The sequence below is a fragment of the Euleptes europaea genome, chromosome 8 (genome assembly GCF_029931775.1).
Source record: "Euleptes europaea isolate rEulEur1 chromosome 8, rEulEur1.hap1, whole genome shotgun sequence".
In the NCBI taxonomy this organism is placed as follows: Eukaryota; Metazoa; Chordata; class Lepidosauria; order Squamata; family Sphaerodactylidae; genus Euleptes; species Euleptes europaea.
In genome coordinates, this window is record NC_079319.1 from 50,403,294 (window position 1) to 50,428,631 (window position 25,338).

At 42.4% G+C, this 25,338-nt stretch overlaps 1 protein-coding gene across 3 annotated transcripts in view; it reads left to right on the top strand.

Moving 5' to 3' along the window:
* Window positions 1-25,338, top strand: part of KCTD1 (potassium channel tetramerization domain containing 1) — a 96,551-nt gene that overhangs the window by 52,125 nt on the left and 19,088 nt on the right. For 2 of the 3 annotated variants that reach the window (XM_056853992.1, XM_056853993.1), the window contains exon 2: window positions 18,916-19,094. In XM_056853992.1, coding sequence (XP_056709970.1) covers window positions 18,916-19,094 — 179 coding nt within the window. Of the gene's footprint in view, window positions 1-18,214; window positions 18,498-18,915; window positions 19,095-25,338 lie in introns of those variants that run through there. The other variant, XM_056853991.1, reaches the window with a different exon arrangement.

The window sequence follows — 25,338 nt, forward strand, 5'->3', positions numbered from 1 at the left end:
CTGGACTGCAGAAACAGGGAGGTTGTCAAGCTCCTGGCACAGTATGTGGCTGAAGGGCAGTTCCAACTTGATAGAGTACAAGCTGCAAACCCCTGCTATAAATCCCTGTCCCCTGTCTTGGAGCTATCTCAAGAAACATTAAACTATCCCATGTAAACTGCTGTTTGGCTTACTTGTATTAGTTATCTGGAGCCATTCGCTGCACACAAAGTCCCAAGGGTACTTGTAAATATCTTTAATATAATTTCTCTTTAAACATTCAACATATTTCAAATCCTCACAGGCTGTTCCTCAGGGAATTCCAAAATTGCTACAAGGGGAGCTAGTATACTTTTTCTTCTAAACTTTTGAATGGTGCTGAACGTTTACAAAGCACCTTTGGGATTTTCCTGTTTGCCTTTTGTAGTGTATAGGTGCATTCCTCCTTGTCTTTGTGTTGTCTGCAGTGTAAGCACCTTTGGTGCTGCTTGAGGAATGTGGGATAATATAGCTGGAGGGTCTTTTCTTTGATGGGGACAGTTCTAGAAAGACCCTTGTTTCAATTGTGTGAGTCTTTGTGAAATGATACTTCAGGTTAAGTAAAATGTGATGGTGAATCCTTGGGCTCTGCCACAACAGTTGGTGCACCACATTGTAGGAATTCATTTGCAGTCAGAGGAATATGTATTGTTGACTCAAAAAACAGGTATTTCAAATTGATGGATCTTCAGGCTGGCTGGCAGCAGTCAATACTGATGCCTTACACAGGAATTTATTTTCTGAGATTAGGACCGATACATAGGAATTTCATAGTAAAATATTTGCAAACCCATTGTTTGAAATAATGGATAGTGGAATGTTAATATTCTCCTTTATAAAGGTATCTATGCATAATTCTACTTTTAAAGTAATTCTTCCATGCAGAATTTACTAGCCTGTCCGAGATGACAGTGATGAATGTGAATACCTACAAAATATAAACACTCTTTTATGATAAAGATGTGTGCCTAACTGTGAGATAGGAACTATTTTTAAAGTTGTTAAGAAAACTAAGAAAAATTGCAAATATACCCAATCCTTGAGAGACAATTGCAAACTCTATGTTAACATAGCACATTTATCTTCATTTATGACATCTGAGAAGTAAGAAAAAATAAAAGTGGAAAGTAGAAAACAAAGTCTATAGTAAACAAAAGAAATGGTATTATTTGGTAAGAAACATTCTTAAGTAGGACTACCAGAATATTGGGATATCAAATGAAACTTTGTAACATTGAAATCACAGAACTCTTTAAAATGTATTATAAAACTTACTATAGCATATTAATTGTTGCCAAATTATTCACATTTAAACAATAAACATTTTGAAAATATATTGCATATATCAAAGTATACATAGAAATTATCTTATATTCTAATAGCAAAAAAGACTAACAAAAATATTTTCTGGTAGGGTATGAGCTTTCGTGAGCCACAAAAGCTCATACCCTACCAGAAAATATTTTTGTTAGTCTTGAAGGTGCTACTGGACTCTTGCCCTTTTCTACTACTGCAGACAGACTAACACGGCGACCCACTGTGAATTATCTAATTATCAAATAGCAAAGTTGGCCAAACCTTTGGATACTTAAATGTGGTGACAGGAGCTGTGAACGGGCAAGACAGATCTCCACAAACTTGAAAAGAATCCCAGATTTGCAGAAAAATGTGAAATCTCAAAAAAAAAAAAACATTGGACGGTTTTAAAAACTTGAAAATGATAAAAAGCTTTAAGCAACAGTTTCCCTGTAGCTTTAAGTAACAAATTATCTCAGTAGCTGTTGCTAGGCTACCACAGCTTTCCAAGGCTAGATTATGTGAGCAAAAGGCATGGGGAGGGGGAAGAGCCCTTTCCAGGCCTTTGTGGGAGGACTCATTGGGGCTAGGCATGTCTAAGGCTGTCAGCTCCAGGTTGGGAAATTTGTGGAGATTTTGTGGTGGAGTCTGATGAGAGGGCAGAGTTTGGGTAGGGAAGAGGCATCAGCAGAGTATAATGCCATGGAGTCCACCCTCCAAAACTCATTTTCTCCAGGGGTACAGATCTCTGTTGTCTAGAGTTCAGTTGTAACTCCGGGGTATCTCCAGGTCTCATCTGGAGGTTGACAAAACTAGGCCTGGCAGCAACCTCTGGGTAACTTGATACCACTCGACTTGCATGACTCAAATAGGCCTGGCTGCTTGCTTCTGTTTAACAGCAGCCGCTCTATGAAAGCCAGTGTGGTGTAACAGTTAGAGCTTCTGAGCTGGGTCTGGGAGACCTAGGTTTGAATTTGCTGTGGAAGCTTACTGGGTGACTATGGACCAGTCACACATTTTCAGCCTAACCTACCTCACAGGGTTGTTGTGTGGATAAAAACGAGTAGATGAGACTAATGTAGGCTGCTTTGGTCCCCACTGTGGTGGAAAAGTGTAATTTTTAAAGGCAGAGGCTGCAGGCAGGGAGGAGACAGAAAATGTAAGACGGGCAGATAAAGTAGGTTGGCTGTTGGGTGGGAAGGAGATAAGGTTGCCTATGTCATCTTGGGAAATTCATGGAGATTTGAGTTGTGGATCCTGGGGAGGGTGGGGTTTGAGGAGGGGAGGGACCTCAGCAGGGTATAGTGCCATAGAGTCCACCCTCCAAAGCAGCCATTTCCTCTAGGGAAACTGGTGTTGCCAATCTCCAGGTGAGTGCTGGAGATCATCTGTTATTACAACTGCTCTCCATATGACAGTGATCAGTTCCCCTGGATAAAATGGCTGCTTTGGAGGGTGGAGTCTGTGGCACTATACCCTGCTGAGGTTGCTCCCCTCCCCAAACCTCACCCTTACCTGCCCAGTCGCCAGGAATTTCTCAACCTGGAGCTGGCGACCCTAACAGGAACGGATCTCTGTAATAGGGAGATCTGTTGTGATTCCGGGAGACCTGCTGCTACTTCTGCTTTGGAGGTGGGGAGGAAGTAGATGGGTGGCTTGGAGCTCTGTCACCACCTCTGCTGCTAAGGGAGGGGGAAAAGAAGCAAGTGGGAGGGTGTTGGGGGAAGAAAGAGGGAGTGATGGGGTGGGGGACAGAAAGAGAGAAGTGTCAGGCATGGAGGAGTGAGAGAGTAAGAAGAGGGGTGGCAGGAGGGAGAAACAGCGAGAGACTGAGAGAAGTAGGGGGAGAGGGGAGGAAGCACGGGTGGGGGGAATGGGATAGCCACCTGCAGGTTTCTTGCAGATCCTCACTTATCATCATCTAATGCCATTCATTGTCTTACATAAAAGTTTTCATATGGCAACATTGAGTAAAAACGTTTTACTCATTCTAAAGAGAAACATTTCATAGTGTTTTCAGTTCCCTCCAAATTTACCAAGTTTCCCATTGCAAAAATTGAAAATGTCCTCAGACTTTTTCATGCTATGTATTTGAGTGTGAAAACATTATCTTAAGAAGCATTTCATTAATTCCAAAGGAGAATATATTTCACAGGAGTTTTTCCCCCAGTACAATCCTGAATTTTCCTATCTTCTCATTTTTTCCTAGGCCTTTACGTCACTGGAGCAGCAGCAACAACATCAGGGCTTAACTGACATAATTTCATTTATAGCCCATCTTTTCTTACTGAGGCTCAAGACAGATTACACGGTGTAAAGACAATGCAGTCCAAATAGCATGAGACATCCAGCAAACAATGCAGTAGCACTAGGATCTCAAAAATTAGTAACCATGCACAGAAAATATATGAGACAAAATATGTCCTAAAGAGTGCAAAAAACTGACAAAAAATAGAAAGCATTATAGTACCAGAGTTAAACCAGCTAGACAGTATTCCCTGGCTATTTCTGGACTCAATAATAATAACAATAATAGTTGGTTTTTATATGCCAACTTTATCACTTAAGGGAGACTCAAACCGGCTTACAATCACCTTCCCTTCCCCTCCCCGCAACAGACACCCTGTGAGGTAGGTGAAGCTGAGAGAATATGACTTGCTCAAGGTCACCCAGCTGGCTTCCTGTGGAGGAGTGGGGAAACAAATCCAGTTCACCAGATTAGCGTCCGCCGCTCATGTGGAGGAGTGGGGAATCCAACCCGGTTTTCCAGATCAGACTCCACCACTCCAAACCACCGCTCTTAACCACTACACCATGCTGGCTTCTTGCTTGTTTGTTTTTAACCTTTAAAACCTTCAATGGCTTAGGCCCAGCATACCTGAAGGACTACCTACACCTGTATCTAGAGTTGCCAGATCCCTCTTTGCCACCAGCGGGAGGTTTTTGGGGCAGAGCCTGAGGAGGGCGCGGTTTGGGGAGGGGAGGGACTTCAATGCCATAGAGCCCAATTGCCAAAACGGCCATTTTCTCCAGGTGAACTGATCTCTGTTGGCTGGAGATCACTTGTAATAGCAGGAGATCTCCAGCTAGTACCTGGAGGTTGGCAACTTTACTTGTATCACCCAACTCAAGACTGGAAGTCAGCCCAGCGGTAGCAGAAGTTCAGTTGGTGGGAACCCAGCTTTTTCACCTGTCCCCCCAGACTTTTATACTCCCTCACAAATTGAGAACAGCTACTTCCCTAAAGACTTTCCAGATGGGGTTAAAAGACCTGCCTTTTCCAGAGGGTCTTAGATCAGTAAGTATGTACAGTGGGAGTGCCTCTGTTGGAAAACCTGGTTGTAACCGAAGTTCTTACCGTATATACTCGGGTATAAGCCGACCCCCCCAAACTTGAGGCCAGAAAAGGGAATTTCTTATTGACCCGCGTATAAGCCGAGGGTCAATAAGAAATTCCCTTTTCTGGTAAAGCTGCGCTCTAAAATGGCGGCCGCCATTTTAGAGCGCAGGGATGATGTCGCCCCTGCCCCAGGTCGCCCTCCCGCCGGCCTCCCGGGCCCGCCCAACCCACCCCAACCCCAGTGCCATCCAAGGGGGGGAGGGGGAAGATCCCCTGAACCCCCTACTCACCAGGAGACGCGGCGAATCGGCGGCGGCGGCGGAGCGGCCTTCCTGTGCCTGCAGGAGGCCCCCCCAGGCTGCTGCCGGCTGCAGGGAGCGGCGGCAGCGCGGCCTGGAGGGGCCTGGAGCGGCCTCTCTCCGGCCCTGGAAGGCTGCTGCCGGCTGCTGGGAGCGGCCCGGGCGCGGCAGCGGCGGAGGTGCGGCCTGGAGGGGCCTCTCTCCGGCCCTGGAAGGCTGCTGCCGGCCGCTGGGAGTGGCCTGGGCGCGGCAGCGGCGGAGGCGCGGCCTGGAGGGGCCTCTCTCCGGCCCTGGAAGGCTGCTGCTGGCCGGGGAAAGGTGCGCGGGCCTGGCGGCGATGGCGGCGGTGACGGCGGTAAGTTCCCCCCTCTACCGTATTGACTCGCGTATAAGCCGAGGCCGGCTTTTTCAGCCCTTTTTTTGGACTGAAAAACTCGGCTTATACGCGAGTATATACGGTATTATATTTTAGTGTTGTTTACTGTGCTGTAAATCACCTTGAGGACTTTTTTAGTTGAACAGAGGAGTTCTGCAATTGTTTATTATTCCTTCTTTAACTAGCATGCAATGTGATGCAGCTTTCACATGACAAGTTTCTTCAATCAGCTAAATTAAAAAAGAATCTCAGTTTCAATTAAAAAAGAATCTCAGCTTCTGAAATGCCCTTTTGTTTGGACACGCAAATATACTGTTATAATGGGGGCTCAGGAATTCAGCAGGAGGTCATAGTTTGGTGGTATTGAGTTCACTGACTGCATTTTGCTTCTGGCAGTCCCAGCTGTGGCCCCTTTACACAGGTCATCCCCATGCTAACCCCATTCATTACCACTCCTCAGTCTATTTAACATAGTTCAAAACGAGAACCCAAACCACAAAAATTCTAATTACCAGAGCATCAACAAACTGCAGAACAAAGCAATATAGTTTCTAGAGGTTGGTTTTAAAAAGTGTCCCCAGATTTCAGTTTAATAGATTCATGTGTTTTGAGGACTTCTTCATGGATCATGTAAGGTAGTATAAGGTGTGGTAGATTCTGTGGAGCACAATTTACTTGGAAGTATTCCTAGGCAAGCCTTACTGAAAGTTACTCATCTCACTGGGACTTGTGCAGGAAAGTGTTCAGAATGAGCTTGGACTCTGGACCTTCTAAGTTTCAAGCTGAAGAAGCTTACATCTGTATTGCATTATCTACATGTGTATTCCATTATCTGCTGTAGGCTTAGAACAATGCCATTGGTAATCACACTTAAGTACTATTTGTTCTTTACTTTTAAAACGTATATGTTTTAATTTATAAGTGCTAAAGTTACTCTTTCCCCATGTTCTGTAATGTAGAGTGTTCTCACAGATGGGATTTTGACAAGATTTAAAGGATTGAACGTAAATTGAGGGCTCAGACTTGCATCTCTGGGAGGTGGCAACCTTCTTATCAGGCATAAATGAACTCTGCCTCCATTGCTTACTTACCAGCGATTGATGGGACAGAGCAGGCTGGTTTGGATTGGTGGAAGGCTTGTGACAGTGCAACGCTGCCTCCTATTCTTTGCTGGGGGAGGGCATTCTCTGAAGAAGATAATTGGGAACGCCATTGCAGTTGCGGGCATGAAGAGGGCGGGAATTCTTCTCTTCATCACAGCGATTGCTTCTTTCACCTTGTCCAGTTTTTGGCTTAATAGTTTGCCAAGGAACAGCTTTGAACCTAGCAGTGATGATTTCATGAGCCGACCATGGCTATGCCGTACCTTTTTCTCCTGATACCAGAGTGAGCTGCAGGGTCTTGTGCTTGCTCTCCTTGTGACCTTGGTATTAGTATCTACATGCTATTCTGAGTGTGTGCTGCCCTGTTGTTGTTGTGGCTTTAAATTTTGAGGGAAGGGAGGGCCTTTTTGTCCTCTTGCTATTTTTATGCAAGGGTAAGTCGAATAAGTCTCTGGTTTTTTGCTCTGCATCCGCATGTGCGCACCTCGAACTATATAGTGACTTCATGATGTTGAAGTCATTTATTTCCAACAGAGTTTGTGAACACTGAAAAGGCATAATTTCTCTGTTATTGTATGCAAGATTCTCTGTTATTGCATATATGCATTTAGCAGATTGATTTTAAAATGTTTTTAATACAAGTTTAACACTCTGTCACTGCAGTCCTAAACAGAGATGCACCCTTCTAAGCCCATTGACTTCAATGGACTTAGAAGGATGTTACTCTGTTTAACCTTGCACTGATAGCCTTGCTGTTTTCCACTTGTATGGTTTTTTCCGCTGTTGTTTGGGGAAGTATATATATGAAGCCCATAATGACGCATTAGGTATCACAAGCTAAGCAGGGTTGGCCCTGGTTAATATTTGGATGGGAGGCCACCAAGGAATACCAGGGTCACTAGGCAGAGGAAGGCAATGGCAAACCACCTCTGTTAGTCTGTTGTCTGAAAACCCTACAGGGTTGCCATAAGTCGGCTGTGACTTGACGGCACTTTATACACACACCATAGGTACCAGATTGTAAGTTGGAAGCAGCGGCAGTCAGAAATGTAGATGTTTGCAGAATTCAATCTTTATTTACCGGTACTAGTTTGTGGTACTATGTGTGTGCTGCGTATATACCGGTACTTATTTAAAAATGCTGCAGCTGAACTTAATATTTTTTGCTGCTGGGAACATGTAAATTAGTAAGAGCCAAGAAAAGAAGAGGGTGGTTGTTTCAAAGGGAGAGGCTTTTTTAAAAAAATCTGTATTCTTTTAGCGTCTGTGATTCAAAAGAGCCCGTGCATTGCGAAGGCAAGGCCTCTGTCACCCCAGAAGCTTCCAAATCAGCAACTTTCTCAGGGTGAAATTATCTTTTGATGCTTTCTCAGCAGAGATGGCAACTGGCAGTGTTTGTTCCATTTCTGAGGGTGAAATTGCCAAGGGAGAAATAAGCATCTAATATGCCTCTGGAAGTTTTGTGATGGGTGTAAACTTTTTTGCTATTGGGATTGTTCCAGACAATCTTCCTAAGAGGATGTGCTTGTGAAGATCCAAAATAAATCGTCTTGGGTATTTTTATGCTTCATAGATGTAGGCACAAAAGATAACACTTTTGTGAAAGTTTGGGAGTGTTAACTGGTTGTTACAAGACAACAGGTAGGCCTCCTGTCACAAGGTCAACCTGTATTTTCTACAGCAGAGCAGAGCGGGAGGGACTCAAGAGTCACAAACATTTATTTATTTATTTATTTATTTAGATTTCTACCCTGCCCACTCCCTATGTTCAGCGAGTTTGTGGTGCATTCAAAAGAACATGAAAGTGTTCAGGGGAAGGAGCAGGAGTGAGTGTGTTTATCAGTTGCAGTAACAACTGGGAAGAAACTTCTTGGGTTTGCCATTTGACAGCAATGAAAACCTTTGCATCATCGTAAAACAGGAGCATTGGCCGAGATGCAGATCGGAATGCACACTCAACCCTTGTATATCATTGCTTTCCATGGAATGTGTACTTAGAATACACATTCCAGAGCGCCACAAGCTCAGAGTGAGCATGATGATGCTTTGAACTTCTTGATGTTCCTGTATAGCCCAAGCTATAACCTGTGGAAGACAGGTTATCTTAGGGTTTTAAGCAAGCTCAGTGTAGACAAATAACCACATATTTGTTTTAAACACCAGCATTTTCTAAGGCTATTACTCATTTCTATCTGACTAAGTACCACATGACATATTTAAAGGTTTGCACCATTCGGTTTCTATGTCATGAGTCTTTCACTGATGACAGCAGTTAAACTTTTTTTTTTTTTTTTGCCATCAAGTCACAGCTAACTTATGGCAACTCCATAAGGTTTTCAAGACAAGAGACGTTCAGAGTTGGTTTGCCATTTCCTGCCTCCGTGTCACGTCCCTGGTATTCCTTGGAAGTCTTCCATTCAAATACATGCCAGGGTCAAGGCTAAGAGTGTGTTTCCGGCCCAGGGTCACCCAGCATTCGAACCTGGGTTTCCCAGATTCTAGTCCGACACTGTAACCACTACACCATGCTGGCTCTCAAGATAGACTTACTTCCATACAAAACAAATGACTGATTACAACTTGGTTCATCCTCTGAAATGAGCTTCCCTAACAATTTTCCACAAAATTCAGGACCTCCACAAAATTCAGGAATTGCATTCTCAAATTCTGAGAAGTTTATTATTTACAAAATGCGAAGCTTAAAATGTTATGCTGAAAATCAAATTTGTTTCAATGTTAACTACAGAGGCACTAATATAAATTTATCCAGAGTTGGGGCCATAGCTCAGTGGTAGACAATTTGTTCTGCATACAGAAGGTCCAGTTTGTGTTCCAGTTTTATCTCAGGAGGTGGGGAGAACCTTACACTAACAAAAGCATGTTGAATGTATATGAGGTGAAGACTTAGTAGGCAGCATTATTGTGCAACAGGATTCTAATAATAATTGTGGAAGTAAGTAGAGCATCCCATATCAACTCTTGGATCTTAATCCTTGGGTTGGATCCCACAGTGTACAAACGGGGGGGGGGGAATTATTGAACATAATTCCACTTGCAAAAGGGAGAAGCCCAAGCAAAACCAAGGTATAGGATCCTAGCCCAAGGAAACAACAAAATGTTTTTGAGCACCATGTTATACCTGCAGCATTGAGTTAAACTGGGGGAAGAAGCATGACATTTGACAGTTGAATATAATTTGGGATCGAAATCTTGGTTTGTGTCCCAGTCATATATACAATAAACCATTGTTTGTGCTACTTGCCTCCTTTCCTACCTCCTCTTCTGCTAAACCATGCCCCTCCTTTTCACATTGGCTATGTTCTCCCAGTAAAGTTTTTTGAGGATTTTCTTTAATATGAGAGATGAAACATATATGCTGTTGCAGGTCATTGATCAAATCTCCATTAGTGGGGGTGGATTCAAGTGTGTAGCCAGTTGGTGGAGAAATATTTTGAGAAACTAATGGTTACATTTTCTGTTTGTTCTGGACCAGTGATGGCGGACCTTTTAGAGACCAAGTACCCAAACTGCAACCCAAAACTCACTTATTTATCACAAAGTGCCAACACTGCAATTTAACCTGAATACTGAGGTTTTAGTTTAAAAAAAAGCTAGTAACCCGTGATGGACTTTTCCTCCAGAAATTTGTCCAATCCCCTCTTAAAGGCATCTAGGCTAGATGCCATCACCACCTCCTGTGGCAAGGAGTTCCACAGGTTAATTACATGCTGGGTAAGTGGGTGTTCCTCTTTTAGTAGGGAATTTCACTGTAAGGCGAGAGGCGCCGCAAAGCCCGCGCTGTGGCCCGAGTGCTCTGCTCCCCTCCAGCTATGCCACGCTGTGAGCTATGCTCCCCTCTAACCTAGCTCCTCTCCAACCCCACCACGGGAATCACCTTCGCCGCAGACTCAATAGGCTGCCATCCATTCCGCACCCTTACACCGCATGTGAGCCGCCCGGCATGTGAGCCGCCCTGCTGCATGTGACAGCGGAGGGAGGAAGCGCTCCCATTGGGCTGCTGGGCAGAGGGGCGGGTGAGCTGAGAAATGCCCTCAGGCACGCGTGGAGATGGGGAGGGGAGCAGCCCGGCCCTGTGTCCCTCTGGCTTTCTAGTAACGAACTCAGGTGAACTCTGTGCTGGGGCGACGGCGCGCGCGTGCCATAGGTTCACCATCACTGTTCTAGACTCCCTTGTCTGTGGTTAAGCACTCTCAAAGGATGGAACGATATATCAAATCATTCTTTGATTTAGCTGTAATGCAAAACCACAGTTTGTCCAGTTTGGTTTGATGATTGTTTACAAACTATGGTTTGTCTAAGCTGTGGTTTGCAAACTATCATCATACCAATTTCTCTTACACCATAGTCTGACAATGATAAAATATGCTCATTACCATGGCTTGCAAACCATGGTTTGTTCTCAGATCTGAGCCATTTCATAGTTACAGGTACAAACTTATATTATTGTATCATATATTTATCCTGCTTCCTCCAGTTAACTTGCCAGCCCTTTTTATCCTTTTAAATTAGGTTCAGTTGAGAAAGAATTTGACCCAAGATCACTGAGCTTTATCACAGAGCAAGGATTTGGACCTTAGTTTTTCTGATCTTAAATCCATCACGTTGCCTGCTGTATTATATTTTTAAACTGAACGAAGTGTCCAGATACATTGATATTGTAGAGAGTTACTACCAAGGTTAATTAATAATGAATTGGAAGTTAGTGTAGTAGTTAAGCTGTGAGCCACAAAGTTTCTTCAAACATGAATTCAGCCAGAAGTCTTTGCGAAGTCTCTATTTGCCAAGAAACACCCTCCCCATCTATATAACACTGAAGGCAAACCTCAGAAATGTTGTCAGCATTAATGAGAATTTACAGCATGCATTTAGAGAAAGTAGTATGTAAAATATAAAGTATCAGTATTATATGAGGGATTGGGAAGTACATGACAAATGTTAAAATATTAAAAAAGAGCATGGTAGATGTCTAGAAGCTAGTTTCTGCAGAGAAATATGAGGCCACAGTTGCATTTTAGAGTAAGTGGGGACTTCCTGGGTGGTAGGTATTTATCCTTGTTAGACCAGAGAGGATTTAACACAGTTTCAAAACTCTTCTGATAAAATCGTTTAATCCATTCACTCAGCAATGAACAGATTTCTCTGAGATTCAGGAAAGTGATGAAATTCATTGTAACTTGTTTGCATTACATAATATTTGCATGTAGGCACTGGAACGTGTTGTGTATATGCATATTTGCCTGAGGGCCCAGAACAGCATGGAATTTGTCATACTTTAAGATGTGGAAACATCACTTTTTTGCATATTTGTTGTATGTGCTTACTCAGTCAGGTTTTCAGGTTCACATACAATGTAGTTTTTAAGCTGTTCAAATCATTGTTACACAGAGGCATGCAGTATGGGATCTGAAAATAAACTGAGATGGTTTGGCATGGACAGTGTGCTAGAGAAAGAATAGATAAGAGTGTAGAATCAGACATAGTGAAACTCCATGGATCTGAATGACCAGTGAGTTTGGTGATAAAGCACTGCAAACTTTTTCTCTTAAAAAAATTGGAATAATAATAAGCATTTTGGCATCTCTGTAATCCTCCTTAATTTTGCTACTTGTAATTTTTGGCTTGAGTACCAATATAGTATTGTTTTAGGAGTTTCTTTTATGCAGCTAGTTCCATATACAGAGAGCCAGGTGCAGTTTTTAGATTCCATTGACTTCTGACCATTCATATTTGGCAATTACATTTAGCGTTGTAAATGGCATGTCTCTTACATAGTGCACTACATTATAAAATTTATTACACAAGGGGAAACGTGTACAGCTCAAAAACCCTATAAAGATTGCTTGCCACTAATGTGAAAGTTTAAGTAAAATTATCATTACTGAGGGGGGAAACTTCTCCTATTGCTGCTGTATATATTTGTAAATTGCTTTTTTAATGGTAATGGAAGCTGGAGTTACAAGCTACGTAAGTTTAGATTGTATATCTCAGAAGAGGGCATTCATGCTTTTTGCCCAGCTGCCCTTGTGGGAGACTGAATTTTTCTCTGTTTTTTTTTAAATAAATATTTTTATTAGTTTTAACTTATAAAAAAGAGTACAGAAGGGAAAAGGGGGTAGTGCTTAATAAAGTAAGTGGGTACACATAATGTTGTATAGTTTTAGTATAATTAATGTTACCACCTTGTAGGGCGGAGAGAAGAGTAACAAATAACAAATAAAGCTATATTTATATCATTCTGCTGATGTCTAGTATTCACTATTTACAGCATCTTATATCCTATATTTTTATTATTCAATTCGATTGAATCTTTTGTCTTGTGTTTTTCATAAATTCATAAAAGGGTCTCCATCTCTCGTGATTCCGTTCACGTGTGGTGTCTTTCAGACATTCCGTTAAGTGTGCCATAGTAATATATTCCATGGATTTATCGAACCATGTTTGAAGTGTTGGAATTTTGTTCGTTTTCCAGAGTGACGCCAAAACTACTCTTGCCGCTGTCACGAGATATTTAACTATAATCTGTTGATCCTCATTCATGGTATTTGGTGCTTTGTTCAGGAGAAAGAGTTTAGGATCGTATTGTATATTTTGTCCTATAATGCCTTCAAGATTCTTATGAATCTTTTTCCAGTATTTTTGGACGTACTCACAAGTCCACCAGCAATGAAAGAAAGTTCCTTTAGTTTTATGGCATTTCCAACATAATCCGGAAGCTTTGCTGTTTATGTTCTGGATGTCACTGGGTGTTATTTACCATCTATGCAACATCTTCAGACAGTTTTCTTGAATACTTTGGGATAAAGTAAACTTAAAATTTTTCTGAAAGATCTGTTCCCATTCGTCAGTTGTTATTATTTCGTTTAGGTTTTCCATCCACCTGATTTGACATACTTTAACTTGTTCTTCTTCTGTATCCATCGATATTAAGAGTCTGTAAATTTTTCCTAAGATATGCTGTGGCGATTTTTTCAGTAATAACTCAAAATCAGTCTCCCTTCTGATTTTACCTCTGATTGTACAGTCCTCTTTAAATCTCGATAATAGTTGATGATACGTCATCCAAGATATCTGTGGATGTTCTTCCTGAATTTCCGTTAGAGTTTTAAATGTTTCATCTTTTCTTATTATGTCACCATATCTTATGGATCCATACATTTTTCTATCTATTTTGGAGCCATAGACGCGAAATGGAGCCATCATTAGTGGAGGATTGGGACTTAATCTTAGTTTTACTCTTTTCCACACCGCAATCATGTTATCTACCGTTGGGTGAACTCTTTTTTTGATCAGTTGTTTTTTGGGAGCTTTTCCCCATAAGAGTTGGTGAGGATCAACTTGCCGATTGCTTAGTTCTAGTTTAATGCTCTTGCTGTTAGGATACAGTATCCAGTCCTTTATCCAAACAAGAGTTGCAGCCTGGTGGTATAATTTTAGATTCGGTAGAGCCATTCCTCCTCTTCTCTTGATGTCTGTCATAATTTTAAACTTAATCCTAGGGCGCTTTTTATCCCATATGAACTTGCTGATTTTTCGTTGCCAGCCAGCTAACACTGTATCAGAAATTTTTATTGGGATCGTTTGAAATAGGAAGTTTAATCTGGGTAGCACATTCATTTTTACAATTGCTATTTTGCCCAGCCAGGAGGTTCTTAATTTAGACCACGTAGAGATATTCTTTTCTATTTTATTCCAAACCACTTCGTAATTGTATTTGAATATATCTTGGTTATTTTTCGGAATAAATACTCCCAAATATTTTATCGGCTTTTTGGATATGATGCAACTAGTTTGTGCCGCTATATTTGTCTCTTCTTGTTGTGTTTTTTTCTCTGTTTTGTTCATTGGCTTTGACTGAGCTGTCACAGACTAAAGCAGAAAGTCCAGCACATTGCCATGGGCAAGTCCAGGGGCAATTTGCACTGCCTAGGTGCTGCCCTCTTTAGCCAGAGTGGTGCAGCTGAGGTGGCAACCTGTGCTGTGGTATTTATAGTATTGTTGCCGAGCGTAGTTAGAATCTTATGGCTGTTTTAAAGCTGGGTGTGTGTGGAATGGGCATGATCTTCTATGTGTTCTGGGGGTGGTTGTTCTCTTTGTGAGAGACATCTCCACCTGGGTCTGTGGATCAGTAGCATCAGAATATTAAAAGATCTCGTGAGGTATGATGGTGGGAAGAGTGATAGTACAGGGAGACACACAGATAGATATACTGACACGCTGCTCATCCAATCTCCATACTGACACGCTGCTCATCCAATCTCCATTCCATCCTTGAGATGAGGGAGTGATGACTCCCAACGATTCCCACACTTCAGCCTGGATGTTATGTAATGCCATGTCTGTAAAGAATAAGATCTTATTTGCATATAATCTCCTACAGGAAAACCGCATAGGCTTGGCATGATTGATGGAGATCTAGCTGAGTGAGACAGATAATGTGATTTTGATTCAGTTAACTCCAACTGTGTATGCTATCCATCAGTCTCAATCTATGGAACTACAGTGGGTCTCCCATAGTACTTTGGCTGTCTTTGCCTTCTGCTGGATCCCAATGTAACCTATTACCACCCTTGATTGTGTGTACTTTGCGTTGTGTTCCAGGGACAGATTGGCTATCTTGCTGGTGTACCACTTGCCTAGCTCCTCAATGAGTACTTTGTCTGGGGTTGCAAACATTATGTCTTCTCTGGTGTTGGAGATCCCAGGAATGGTGGTTCTTGAGGACTTCAATATCCATGTGGAAGTGGCCTTGTCAGGTCAAGCTCTGGACTTTTGGTATCACACCAGGGGAGGTTTTGGGCCTGAGACACAAGTGATGGTACGTATTGGATCTTCTTTTGTACTGGACTGGTATTATATGGCATAGTGAGTCAGATGTACAACCCGTGCCATAGTCTGACCATTTTCTCCTAAGAGCACAGGTGACTCCCCGCTCTTGTTGAACTGGTTAGGTTGATCCATCCCTGGGAGACAACTGGATCAAGTTGGCTTCCATAATGTTCTGGGGGGCTTGGTTGATGTCTTTATGTGGGCTTGGATAGATGCAGATTATGGGAGCATCATTGATACCAGGAGTTAAGCACCTTAGGTACATAACCTGAAATATTTACACTGACTGCCAGTTTGCTTCTGTGTTGAGTTCAAGGCATTGGTATTAACCTGTTGAGCCCTTCATGACCTATGACCCTCATATCTGAGGGGCTTTCTCCACTCATATTCATTCATATTGCAGTTCCAATTGTCATCCTGAAATTTGCTTCTAGTTCCAGCTTGTTGATTCTTGATTGAAAGCTAGCTATGCTGTAAGGTATTAGAGGGGCTGATTTTTATAAAGTTCTGTGTATTTTTGTGCATCATGGTTTTAAATTGTAACTTGGTCTGGCTTTGAGAATACTGTAGAAAAACATATTCCTGTTAATATGGTTTCTATTGGGAAGAAAGGTGAGGTGTTAATGAAATAAATAAGATCACAGAGCACAAGTGCACCACTGGGCCCTGCAAATTTATTCATTTTGTAGTGAAGAATCTTTGGAGAATGTGTCCAATTGAAAACAGTTCTAAATTATGATAGAGTTCTAAATTATGATAGAGTTGCATATATGGGAGAAGAAAACATTTCTGCAAAGCAAATAATGCAGAATGTTTCTCAAACAACAGAACTGTCACTTCAGTTTTGTTCTGATGTTCCTACTATGCAATAAATTGACCTTGAAGACAACAAGAAAAGATCCGTGGAGTGTTAAGCTTTTCTTATCCGTAGCATCTTCTAGTTACTATTTTGTTTTTCCTCTCCATTTATAAGCATTATATTAAGCATAGTGTGGCATGCCTTTTTATGACCATGCAGTTACCCAGGTTGTGGGATGCAGAGACCTGTTTTTGTAGATCTCCAAGTAGGTGCTCCAGCATTTCCACATTTTAAGATTATAATACCTTGTCAAGAGGCAGTAACAGAAATCATATATTAACTCTCTTTCAGTAGATTTTTCCTTTGCTTCTTGTCTTATCAGAAACCATTATCTCAGCTTTACATTTGGGAAAACTCAATACATAGTACATTTATGGCTCCCGGTCATAGTTTCGATTGCAAACCCTCTTGTCCATCTTATAAGAAGGTAGTATTGTGTAGTATTTTTCCTTTTAAATATTCTTTTATCTGTGGTGTAGTATAAACTGGACAGCTATGGTGCACGGTTTGCCCAGTATGTCCTGCTATCTCTTGTTCAGGGGGCTGGAGAAAGAGCAGCTGCCCTATGAGGATCAGTTAAAATGCTTTGAGCTGTTTAACCTAGAAAAAAGGTGAGTAAGGAGAGACATGATAGAAATTTATAAAAAATTATGCATGGCATGGAGAGAGTGGGCAGGGAGAAACTTTTCTCCCTTTCTCATAATACTAGAACCCAGGGTCATCCACTGAAGATGAAGGGTGGGAGATTCAGGACAGACAAAAGGAAGTATTTCTTCATACAGTGTATAGTTAATTTGTGGAAGTTGCTGCCACAGGATGTGGTCATGGCCACCAACTTGGAAGGCTTTAAAAGGGGAGTGGAAAATTTCATGGACGACTGGGCTATCAATGGCTACTAACCATGATGGAGCTCTACTCTCTCCGGTACCACAGGTAGCATGCCTCTTTAAATCAGTTGCTGGGGAGCACAAGCAGGATGATGCTATTGCAGTCTTCCTATTTCTGGGTTTCCTAGAGGTTGCTGGTTGGCCACTGTGTGAATACAGTGCTGGACTAGATGGGCGTTTGGTCTGATCCAGCATGGCTCTTCTTATGTTCTTATGTAGCCATGGATTATCCAAACAATGCATACTCGCTGGAAATATAGGCACATTTCCATACCTTTATTAATATTGCATAATTCTGGTGCAAGAATGTTTTAAATTGTGAGCCTACAGGAAGGAATTCATCTTTTAAAACGTTTATTGCACAAAGTCCATTAATTTTAGATACTTCACAAGTGAGACTTAATATAGTTTTAGGAGATAAAAATAAGGCCAAGGCTGATGGTGCAAAATAGGTTAAAATATATTTTATTACTCAGATAAAATTCCCTATGCGTTTTGCCCAAGAGACTTCTTCAGGGGAATCTGTTAGTCTTGCAGTGATTTTTCAAAGAAGAGTATAAGTTCAGTGTGACTGGTGCGGCCCTTTTATTTCTCCTTAATATGGTTTCATCCATTCCACAGTACCTGTAGTGTGCAAAGTGCTTTACAATTCTTACCTTTCTCACAGTGAAATCCTATGCATAGTTACTCCAGACTAAGCCCATTGATCAGACTGGAGTAATTGAATAGGATGGTATCTTCATTTTCCTAACTTTGTGAGGTTGTTCTCATTTTACAGTTGAAGAATAGAGTGACCATATTTGTAAAGATTTTGAACCCAAGTGCATGGACCAAATGTTCACCCATTGGATCATTAATCTTTTGGTTAAAACAGATCACAAGGTGAACATAGCGTATGTGATGAATTGGCATGTTTGAATTCATTTTTTGCTTACAGCCTAAATGGGGAAAATTTGGAAAGTGCTTGGTATCCTGAGCCAGCGTGTCCAAGTGACATTCGTGAGAGCATGTTTTGGGGGGAAGTGAGGTCACCTTAGAATTGTGGCCAGGTTTTGTTTGTTTACATTCCAGAACTTTGAAACTGGTCTGCCTTGCTGGCTTCAGCAGAGTACTTCGCTTCGCTCTGCCCCACCCTAACTTTGTGCACAGCTTTGGAGCTTGCAGTTTACTGACACTGCATTTCCAGTTTGACTGAAGAGTTTCTTTCACCTGCATCTGCTTGTGTTGCTCCCTTTCGGAGTTTGCTTTCTTGGAGAAACTGCTGGGAATAGCAGCCTGCCTAGTTGGGTGCAGAGGGTCATCTGTCACAACTTGCATAATACTTACATGGAAAATGTCTTTCTCAAAGGCTCTCGGTGCCTCGTGTTTTACAGTACATGAACAGTTGGCTAGTCCAGGTGTTTCCTCTTCTGTTTGCGTGATATGTGAATTGGAAATTCAAGAGAAGAGTTGGCAGAATGGAAGAGCCAAGGGTTTGTATTTACCTCTTCTAACTGCATAGCAAGTAGGAGGGTTTGGGGCATGGCAAAGTCTTATCTTTTCCCATCTCCTGTTAATAAATGTATTTGATCTCAGACGTAAAATAATCAGAATCATAATGATTTAACAAGTCTAAAAAAAGAAAAAATGTTGCTCAGTTCTTCATAATGAAAGCATGACAATACTGTCTTCCTAGAGTATAGATTGACGTGACACTCTTTACACTGCAAGAGGAAAATTCATGTCTTAAAAGCTAAACTTATAGCTGTAATGAAACTATATTTAAAGAATTAGAGTGAATTTTATGATGGCGATGTTTTATTTGTTCTGTGTCCCTTTCCCTGTCCGTGATGTTGTTGTAGCTTTTGTTTATAAAATCAAATTCCTAACAGTGTTTGTGTCTTTTCGCAGGACAGTCGGCCCAATATGTCAAGACCTCTGATCACTAGGTCCCCTGCGTCTCCTTTGAACAATCAAGGCATTCCCACGCCAGCACAGCTAACAAAATCCAATGCACCAGTACATATTGATGTGGGTGGGCACATGTACACCAGCAGCTTGGCTACTCTTACTAAGTACCCCGATTCAAGGTAATTCTAAGGACTGTGTTGCATGTTTCTGGTAGCTCTGTTACTTTACCCACTTGTCTCCTCTGTAATATACTCTTTACACAGTGTAAAACCTCTTTCTTTAAAGTAAGTCCCCTATTTCTAGGTGCCTTGAAGTAGTGATTTGAAAACATGTTAAATGAAGCACAGCGACCAAATTCTTTTATCTTTGCTCAGCGCCGCACACACCGGTCTAGGTGATCAGTCCTTCTTGTTTTTGCTTTTTGGCTAGCAGCTAGAGAGTCCCTCCACATGGCATGCAGCAGCTTGTGCTACGTGTAAATGCCCTGGAGACTGTGGTAGAAGGACTTTCTGAAACAGAAGAACAGCTTCAAGCGGGATAAAAAGCATAGAATTAAACAATTTACATATACTCTTAGAATGTGGTACTATTATTTGGGAAATTCCAAATATTATTTACTTATAGTCATCTACTGGAGGTTCAGGTGCGTCCTGAGTAATAAATTACTTAGAATCCACAAATTATTTTTTATCCAAAGCCATTATCAAAAATCCACAGAGATGTGCATACCTGCCAGTCATATTGTCAGCACTAATAACTTGTTCAGTGAGATGGAGGCTAGCAAAACGAGTGTGGATTCGGTCTCTCTCCACCCACCCACAGGTGATTTGGAAAGTGGTGACTGAAGCTGTGTGTACGGGGTATCCCTTTGCCTTCCACTTCCAGCTGAGGATCTGCGTGCAGAAGCCAACTTCTGCACAGTTGCGTAATCAGGTAGATGCATGTAGTCCAGAGCCGAGGAGAAAAAGAATCCAGTTAAAATAGGAAAGAGACACACCGTATTCTTACTGATCATAAAGAGCACCGTGTAGCCATTTTAATCTGTTTGGTATTGAATGGGCATCTAGAAGGACTGATACAGAACTTCGGATAAGAAAAAACTTTGGAGGCCTACATTTAAAGTGATATTCAAAATGACCTCATAAGTTTAGTATAGTACCCCTTGTTGTTGTTGTTGTTGTTGTTGTTTTGCTTACATCACAGTGAGTATCATTTGTGCTTGCCTGTACAGTAGCAGTAATTGAACTTGTCATAGTCTAAGTCAGCGGTTCTCAACCTGGGGGTCGGGACCCCCAAGGGGGTCGCGAAGTGTTTTCTGGGGGGTCGCCGCCACTGTCCTGGGACAGCCCCCATCCCGGGCTGTCCAGGACTAACCCAGACACCCTGTAACCCTGATCCGTCCGCGAGGGCAGGGAAGACCCCAAGCAGAGAGGTGAGGAACTGGCCGACTGACAGCCAGAAGGAGCCGGGCTGCAGAGACGTGGCGGCGTGCTGCCGCACACCAGCTGTAGCCCTGCTGCCCAGCTGAGAGGCGGACGGGCCAGCCCTGGGCGCGGTCGCACCTGCGCCGGGCGGATGATGCGGCAGGATGTGTGGGAGGCCGAGGAAGCTCCCCTGGCTCGGCCAGTTCAGGTCTCGGAGGAGAAGAGGGCGGTCCCCCTTGAGGCTGCTACAGCCATGTTGTTTTTACTTTTAGTCGCTCTCGGGTGGGGCGGGAGCTTCAGCCTGGAATCCAAGTGCGCATGTCTGTAGTGTGGCTTCGCTTTTCTGCCCTGAGTCATCAGTTCCACTCTGCCCTGAGTCATCAGTTCCACTCTGGCAAGGCCAAGGGGGAGAGAGTCGAGGTGCATGCGCAGTTCGGGATTTTCCCCTCGAGCGCGCAGGTTCGGTGAGGCGCAGAAGGAGTGGTGACTGGCAAAGGGGAGAAAAAGGCACGAAAAGTCCAAGCGGGATAAGCGGCCCTTGGCTCTTTCCTGGCCCTTCGCTCTCGTGAGGTGATTAAACGGAGCTCTGCTTTGAGGGATAACTGCAGTTCTGTGCACAAGCAGTGTCCCAGTCACAAGACAGGGGGTTTCCTCGCGAGAGCCCTAGCCTGCTTGGAAGAGTTTTTGGGGAGAGAGGGGAGGACAAGGAACGCAGTGCATGCTCAGAGGCACTCTTTCCTCCTTGCCAGGAAAGGTTGCCGCGCCACACAGTCACAGCCACTGCGCAACAGATGATAGTACCGTTTGCTTGTTTGTTTTAAACTTTAAAATTTAATTATATATAATTAATTATAATAATTAATTATAATTAATTATATATAAGTAATTATATATATGGATACCCTGGACTGCCAAAAAAACAAGTGTGTTTTCTTTATCCTATTGAAAATGTCATTTATGCAAATTTATGCAAATGTGACGAGGGTCGCAGGTTACTTGGCAATTGTAAAAGGGGGTCGCGACTCAAAAAAGGTTGAGAACCACTGGTCTAAGTGATTGTTGAAATATCTTTAATCTGGTTACAGCAATTGTATAAGTAAAGAAATTGACAGGTGAGATATTTTACTCTTTGATTCTGTACTGGGAGACAATAATTGGAATGATTCAGACTAATTGAGTAGGTCATTGTATTCTTGCCTCCCCAGCGTGGCACCTTCTGGTGTCAGGGCATCCCTCAGTATATTTCCTGGTTCCCACTTCCTTCTTCTCTAAAGCTTCTATTCCTCAAACCAAAAAGCCAAACCTGACTTTCCTCCATCTCATTGGAGCAGGAGGGGCTTCAGAAGACCCAGGAGGAATCCCCCTCATGTCTGCAGGGAGCACCCATTTGGAAACAGCTACTCCACCATAACAAGGCACTTAGCTTGGAACCTTCCAATGTTCTGTGATTGGCCCCATGGCAGTCATTTTTTGGTCAGCTGCACCCCACAGATCGCAGCCATTTTGTGGTGGTGCCCACTGCCTGTTTTTCAAAATCTAAAAGTGCTCACAGGCATAACAAAGAGCAAGAGTTCAGTGGCACCTTAAAGACTGACAAAATTTCTGGCAGGGTATGAACTTTTGTCAGCCACAGCTCACTTTTGTCCGCCGCAGCTCACAGGTGTAACACAGTTAGGAACCCCCTATTGTACAGAGTGGATTTTAAGGAAGCTTTTATAGAAGTCAGAACTGTTCAGGGTTTTTTTTTTATTTCAGGGGCTGCCCTCAGAATCAGACAGGCATATGTTAAAAATCTCCCTGGGGTTAAGTGTTAGCGGGGCTGTTGTTTATTAGTTTTGCCAAGGTGCCTCAGGGCACCCAAACACTCTGATTTTGAATCAGGAACAGGATTTCAGGGGAAATTGTGGTCTTTTATCATAAGATGTCATGAGATATTGCAGTACGCCAATATGTTTCACCTATACATACTTTCTAGAACAGTGGCATAGAATGTATAGGGAGGGTATGATAGTAAATGGGGAGACACACATCTACATTCCTTAGAAAAGGAAAGGCTTTAGGCATCAGAGTGTAGCAGTGATGGTACAAAAGAAATTGTCTTCATTTTTGCCAGGCTTAGGATACAGGTAAATTCTTTTCTCCTTTCAGAATATAGCGGAATTACAACAACGCCCTTTAGATTTTATGCTGTTCTGCTGCAACTCTTTTGCCAGCATGGCTTTGCCACTCAATCTAAAATGGCCAATTTGTCTTACATGTTCCAAAATTTTTAAAATTTATTCCTAGTCACTTCTTCCTATATTTAGCGATGTTTATATACTTTGTTACACAAGGGAGTAACAATAATAACTCGAAGGTGGGGAAGAAACGAAAAGGCATATTAAATACATGAAAACTTTTAAGAAAATCTCTTGAGGTGTTGTTTTTTGAAGAACAAAACTGGGTAGAACAACTTTACAACATGTATTTTTTAAAACTTCAGCATGTCACCAATTAGGTCGAAGATGTCATCAACATTAATAGTAACTTGAAGGATGCACATAAACCTTTGCTGTTCATCTTCGATCCTCTGTGCAGTCCCGCATTGGAACTTCACAGGTTCAGGCCAGCTGATCGGAAAAAATTTCTGGCAATTTCTAAGTCTATAGGCACTAAGGAGGGAGTTCCTCCCATCCAGAGTGCACAAAAGGCCATTTTCCCGCCCAAATGGTCATGTTCTCTGGGGAGGTGTGCGATCATCCCCTCACTTCATTGTTTGCTGCTGTGTCAGAAAGATCATTCTTCTAAGCGCTTGTGAGTTCGCTGCTTCGTTGCAGTTTTTTTGACATTTTTTTCATTTTTCCTCTTCAGTACTTCTTCTGAGATCTTTCTAATTATGTCTCAGAAATAGCTTTTAAAAAAATGTTTCTCCTGTGGAACCAAAATGACCAGGACTGGCAAGCATGCCCTATGTCATCTGCCTTGAGGAAGGGTATAACATTGTGACTTGAAAGCTTTGCTAGCAATTTACCCCCAAGAACCGCAGTGACCATGCATTCCGATATAAAGCTGCCTATGGGAGAGGGCTCTTTTCTAGTTCTGAGTACCTGGCAGCAAAGAAATCTGCCCCAGCACAATAAGGTCCGACTTCGGTTCCAAAGTCAGTTCTTCAGACAGTTCACTCATCACGACCAATTTGGTTCCATCGGCTCCAGCATTGGATCCACCCCATAGACATCTTCCGAACAGCGACTATCGAGGTCATAGATGGACCCACCCCTGAAAAAGGCCAAACATAAGACTCAGCACAAGGAGAGGCAACGTTCCATTCTGGCAGAGCCCAAGAGGCCTTCAGAACTGACTCTACTATTGGAACCAGAGGAATTTCCTCCGAAGCAGGGGAATCCTGCTGACGTCCCTCTTTCCAGGCCATTGGATCCGATGCCACAAACATCATGGCTTTCTTGGTTCCATAACATCAACATCCCTTCTTCTACCCCTCCCCTCAAGAATGGGGAGCTGATGGATGGCCATAGTTAAATTGTGGAACTCCCTGCCCCAGGATGTGGTGATGGCTGCTGATTTGGAAGGCTTTAAGAGGGGAGTGGACATGTTCATGGAGGAGAGGGTATTCATGGCTATTAGTTAAAATGGATACTAGTCATGCTGCATACCTATTCTCTCTGGTATCAGAGGAGCATGCCTATTATATTAGGTGCTGTGGAACACAGGCAGGATGGTGCTGTTGCAATCTTGTTTGTGGCTTCCTAGAGGCACCTGATTGGCCACTGTGTGAACAGACTGATGGACTTGATGGGCCTTAGTCTGATCCATCATGGCTTTTCTTATGTGTGGTTATCTTTTTTTGCCTTGAGTTAGGAAGTACATTAACTGGGACATAATGGCATGTGTTCAGTGTGGGGAACTAGTTTTTTTTAATGGATGATAAATATTTTTAAAAATTCTTGCATTAGTTTGTTATCCTATTAAAACTTTTTGTAGATTTAGTTTATCACCCTGGTTTTCTGTATTGAAGAAACATAAAATTCACATGTTAGGTGTTCCGAGGAATTAGCCCCACTACCTACATTTGCTTCCAAATGAAATGGCTTCTACTATGCTGGTATCCCCTAAACTGCTGTATAGTTGCTAAGGAGTTTAATATGCTGCACATGCATAATTGCAGGACCAAACAGACTCTGCTTCTAGCTTTGCAGCCAACACCCATGGCCACCCACGGGGCACGTTTGAAGCTTCAGGGTTTAGCTGCCAAGTTCTAGAATGTTTGTTGCTGGCTGTGTTCCATTTTTTTGCTGGCTTTGCATTTGGAAAGGTTTGCCATTTGTGGGATTCCTTTTCCAGTGACTTGTTTAAAGGAAAAGAATGAAGTGAGGAAGATATTTTTGGATCACCTAGCATATCGTCTTCAAACTCACGTTTTATGTAAGTCTATTTGGATAGCCAACAAAACCTGACCTGTTCACGGCATGCACGTATCATGAGGTTGCACATTTGTTATCCAGTAAAAGGGTATTCCATTTCTTATCTCTATTTTTGCATCCAGTATTTGGCTCCTTGTCTCATTTCCCATTCTATTCATATCTGCTCCTATGTTTTTTCATTATCTGTGTACACCCAGACTATCTCGGTTTTTGTCAGAGACATTTTTTTGAACTCCATGAGTATAATCCTGAGAGAAATATGATCATACGCATTTTCTAAGTCCCTTTGATTACATGGTGGTTAGATTTGAATTCTGCTTCATATACAAAGGCCACAAACTGGCTCATCGCAGTTTATTTATTTACTTTGTTACTTACTTGATAGTTGCCATAATTAGCGTCCCTTCCTGTTCTGGCATGTGCAAAGCTGAACATAGCTGGGATGAGCCTTTTCATGCTCAGAGTAGGGAGGAGGGCAGGGATGGTTCATCCAGTTACATTAACACTGTGGAGATATTCTGAGCTGTTATGAAGGTCCATGTGACATAGTAGACAAGGCCACATCAATAGTACACATA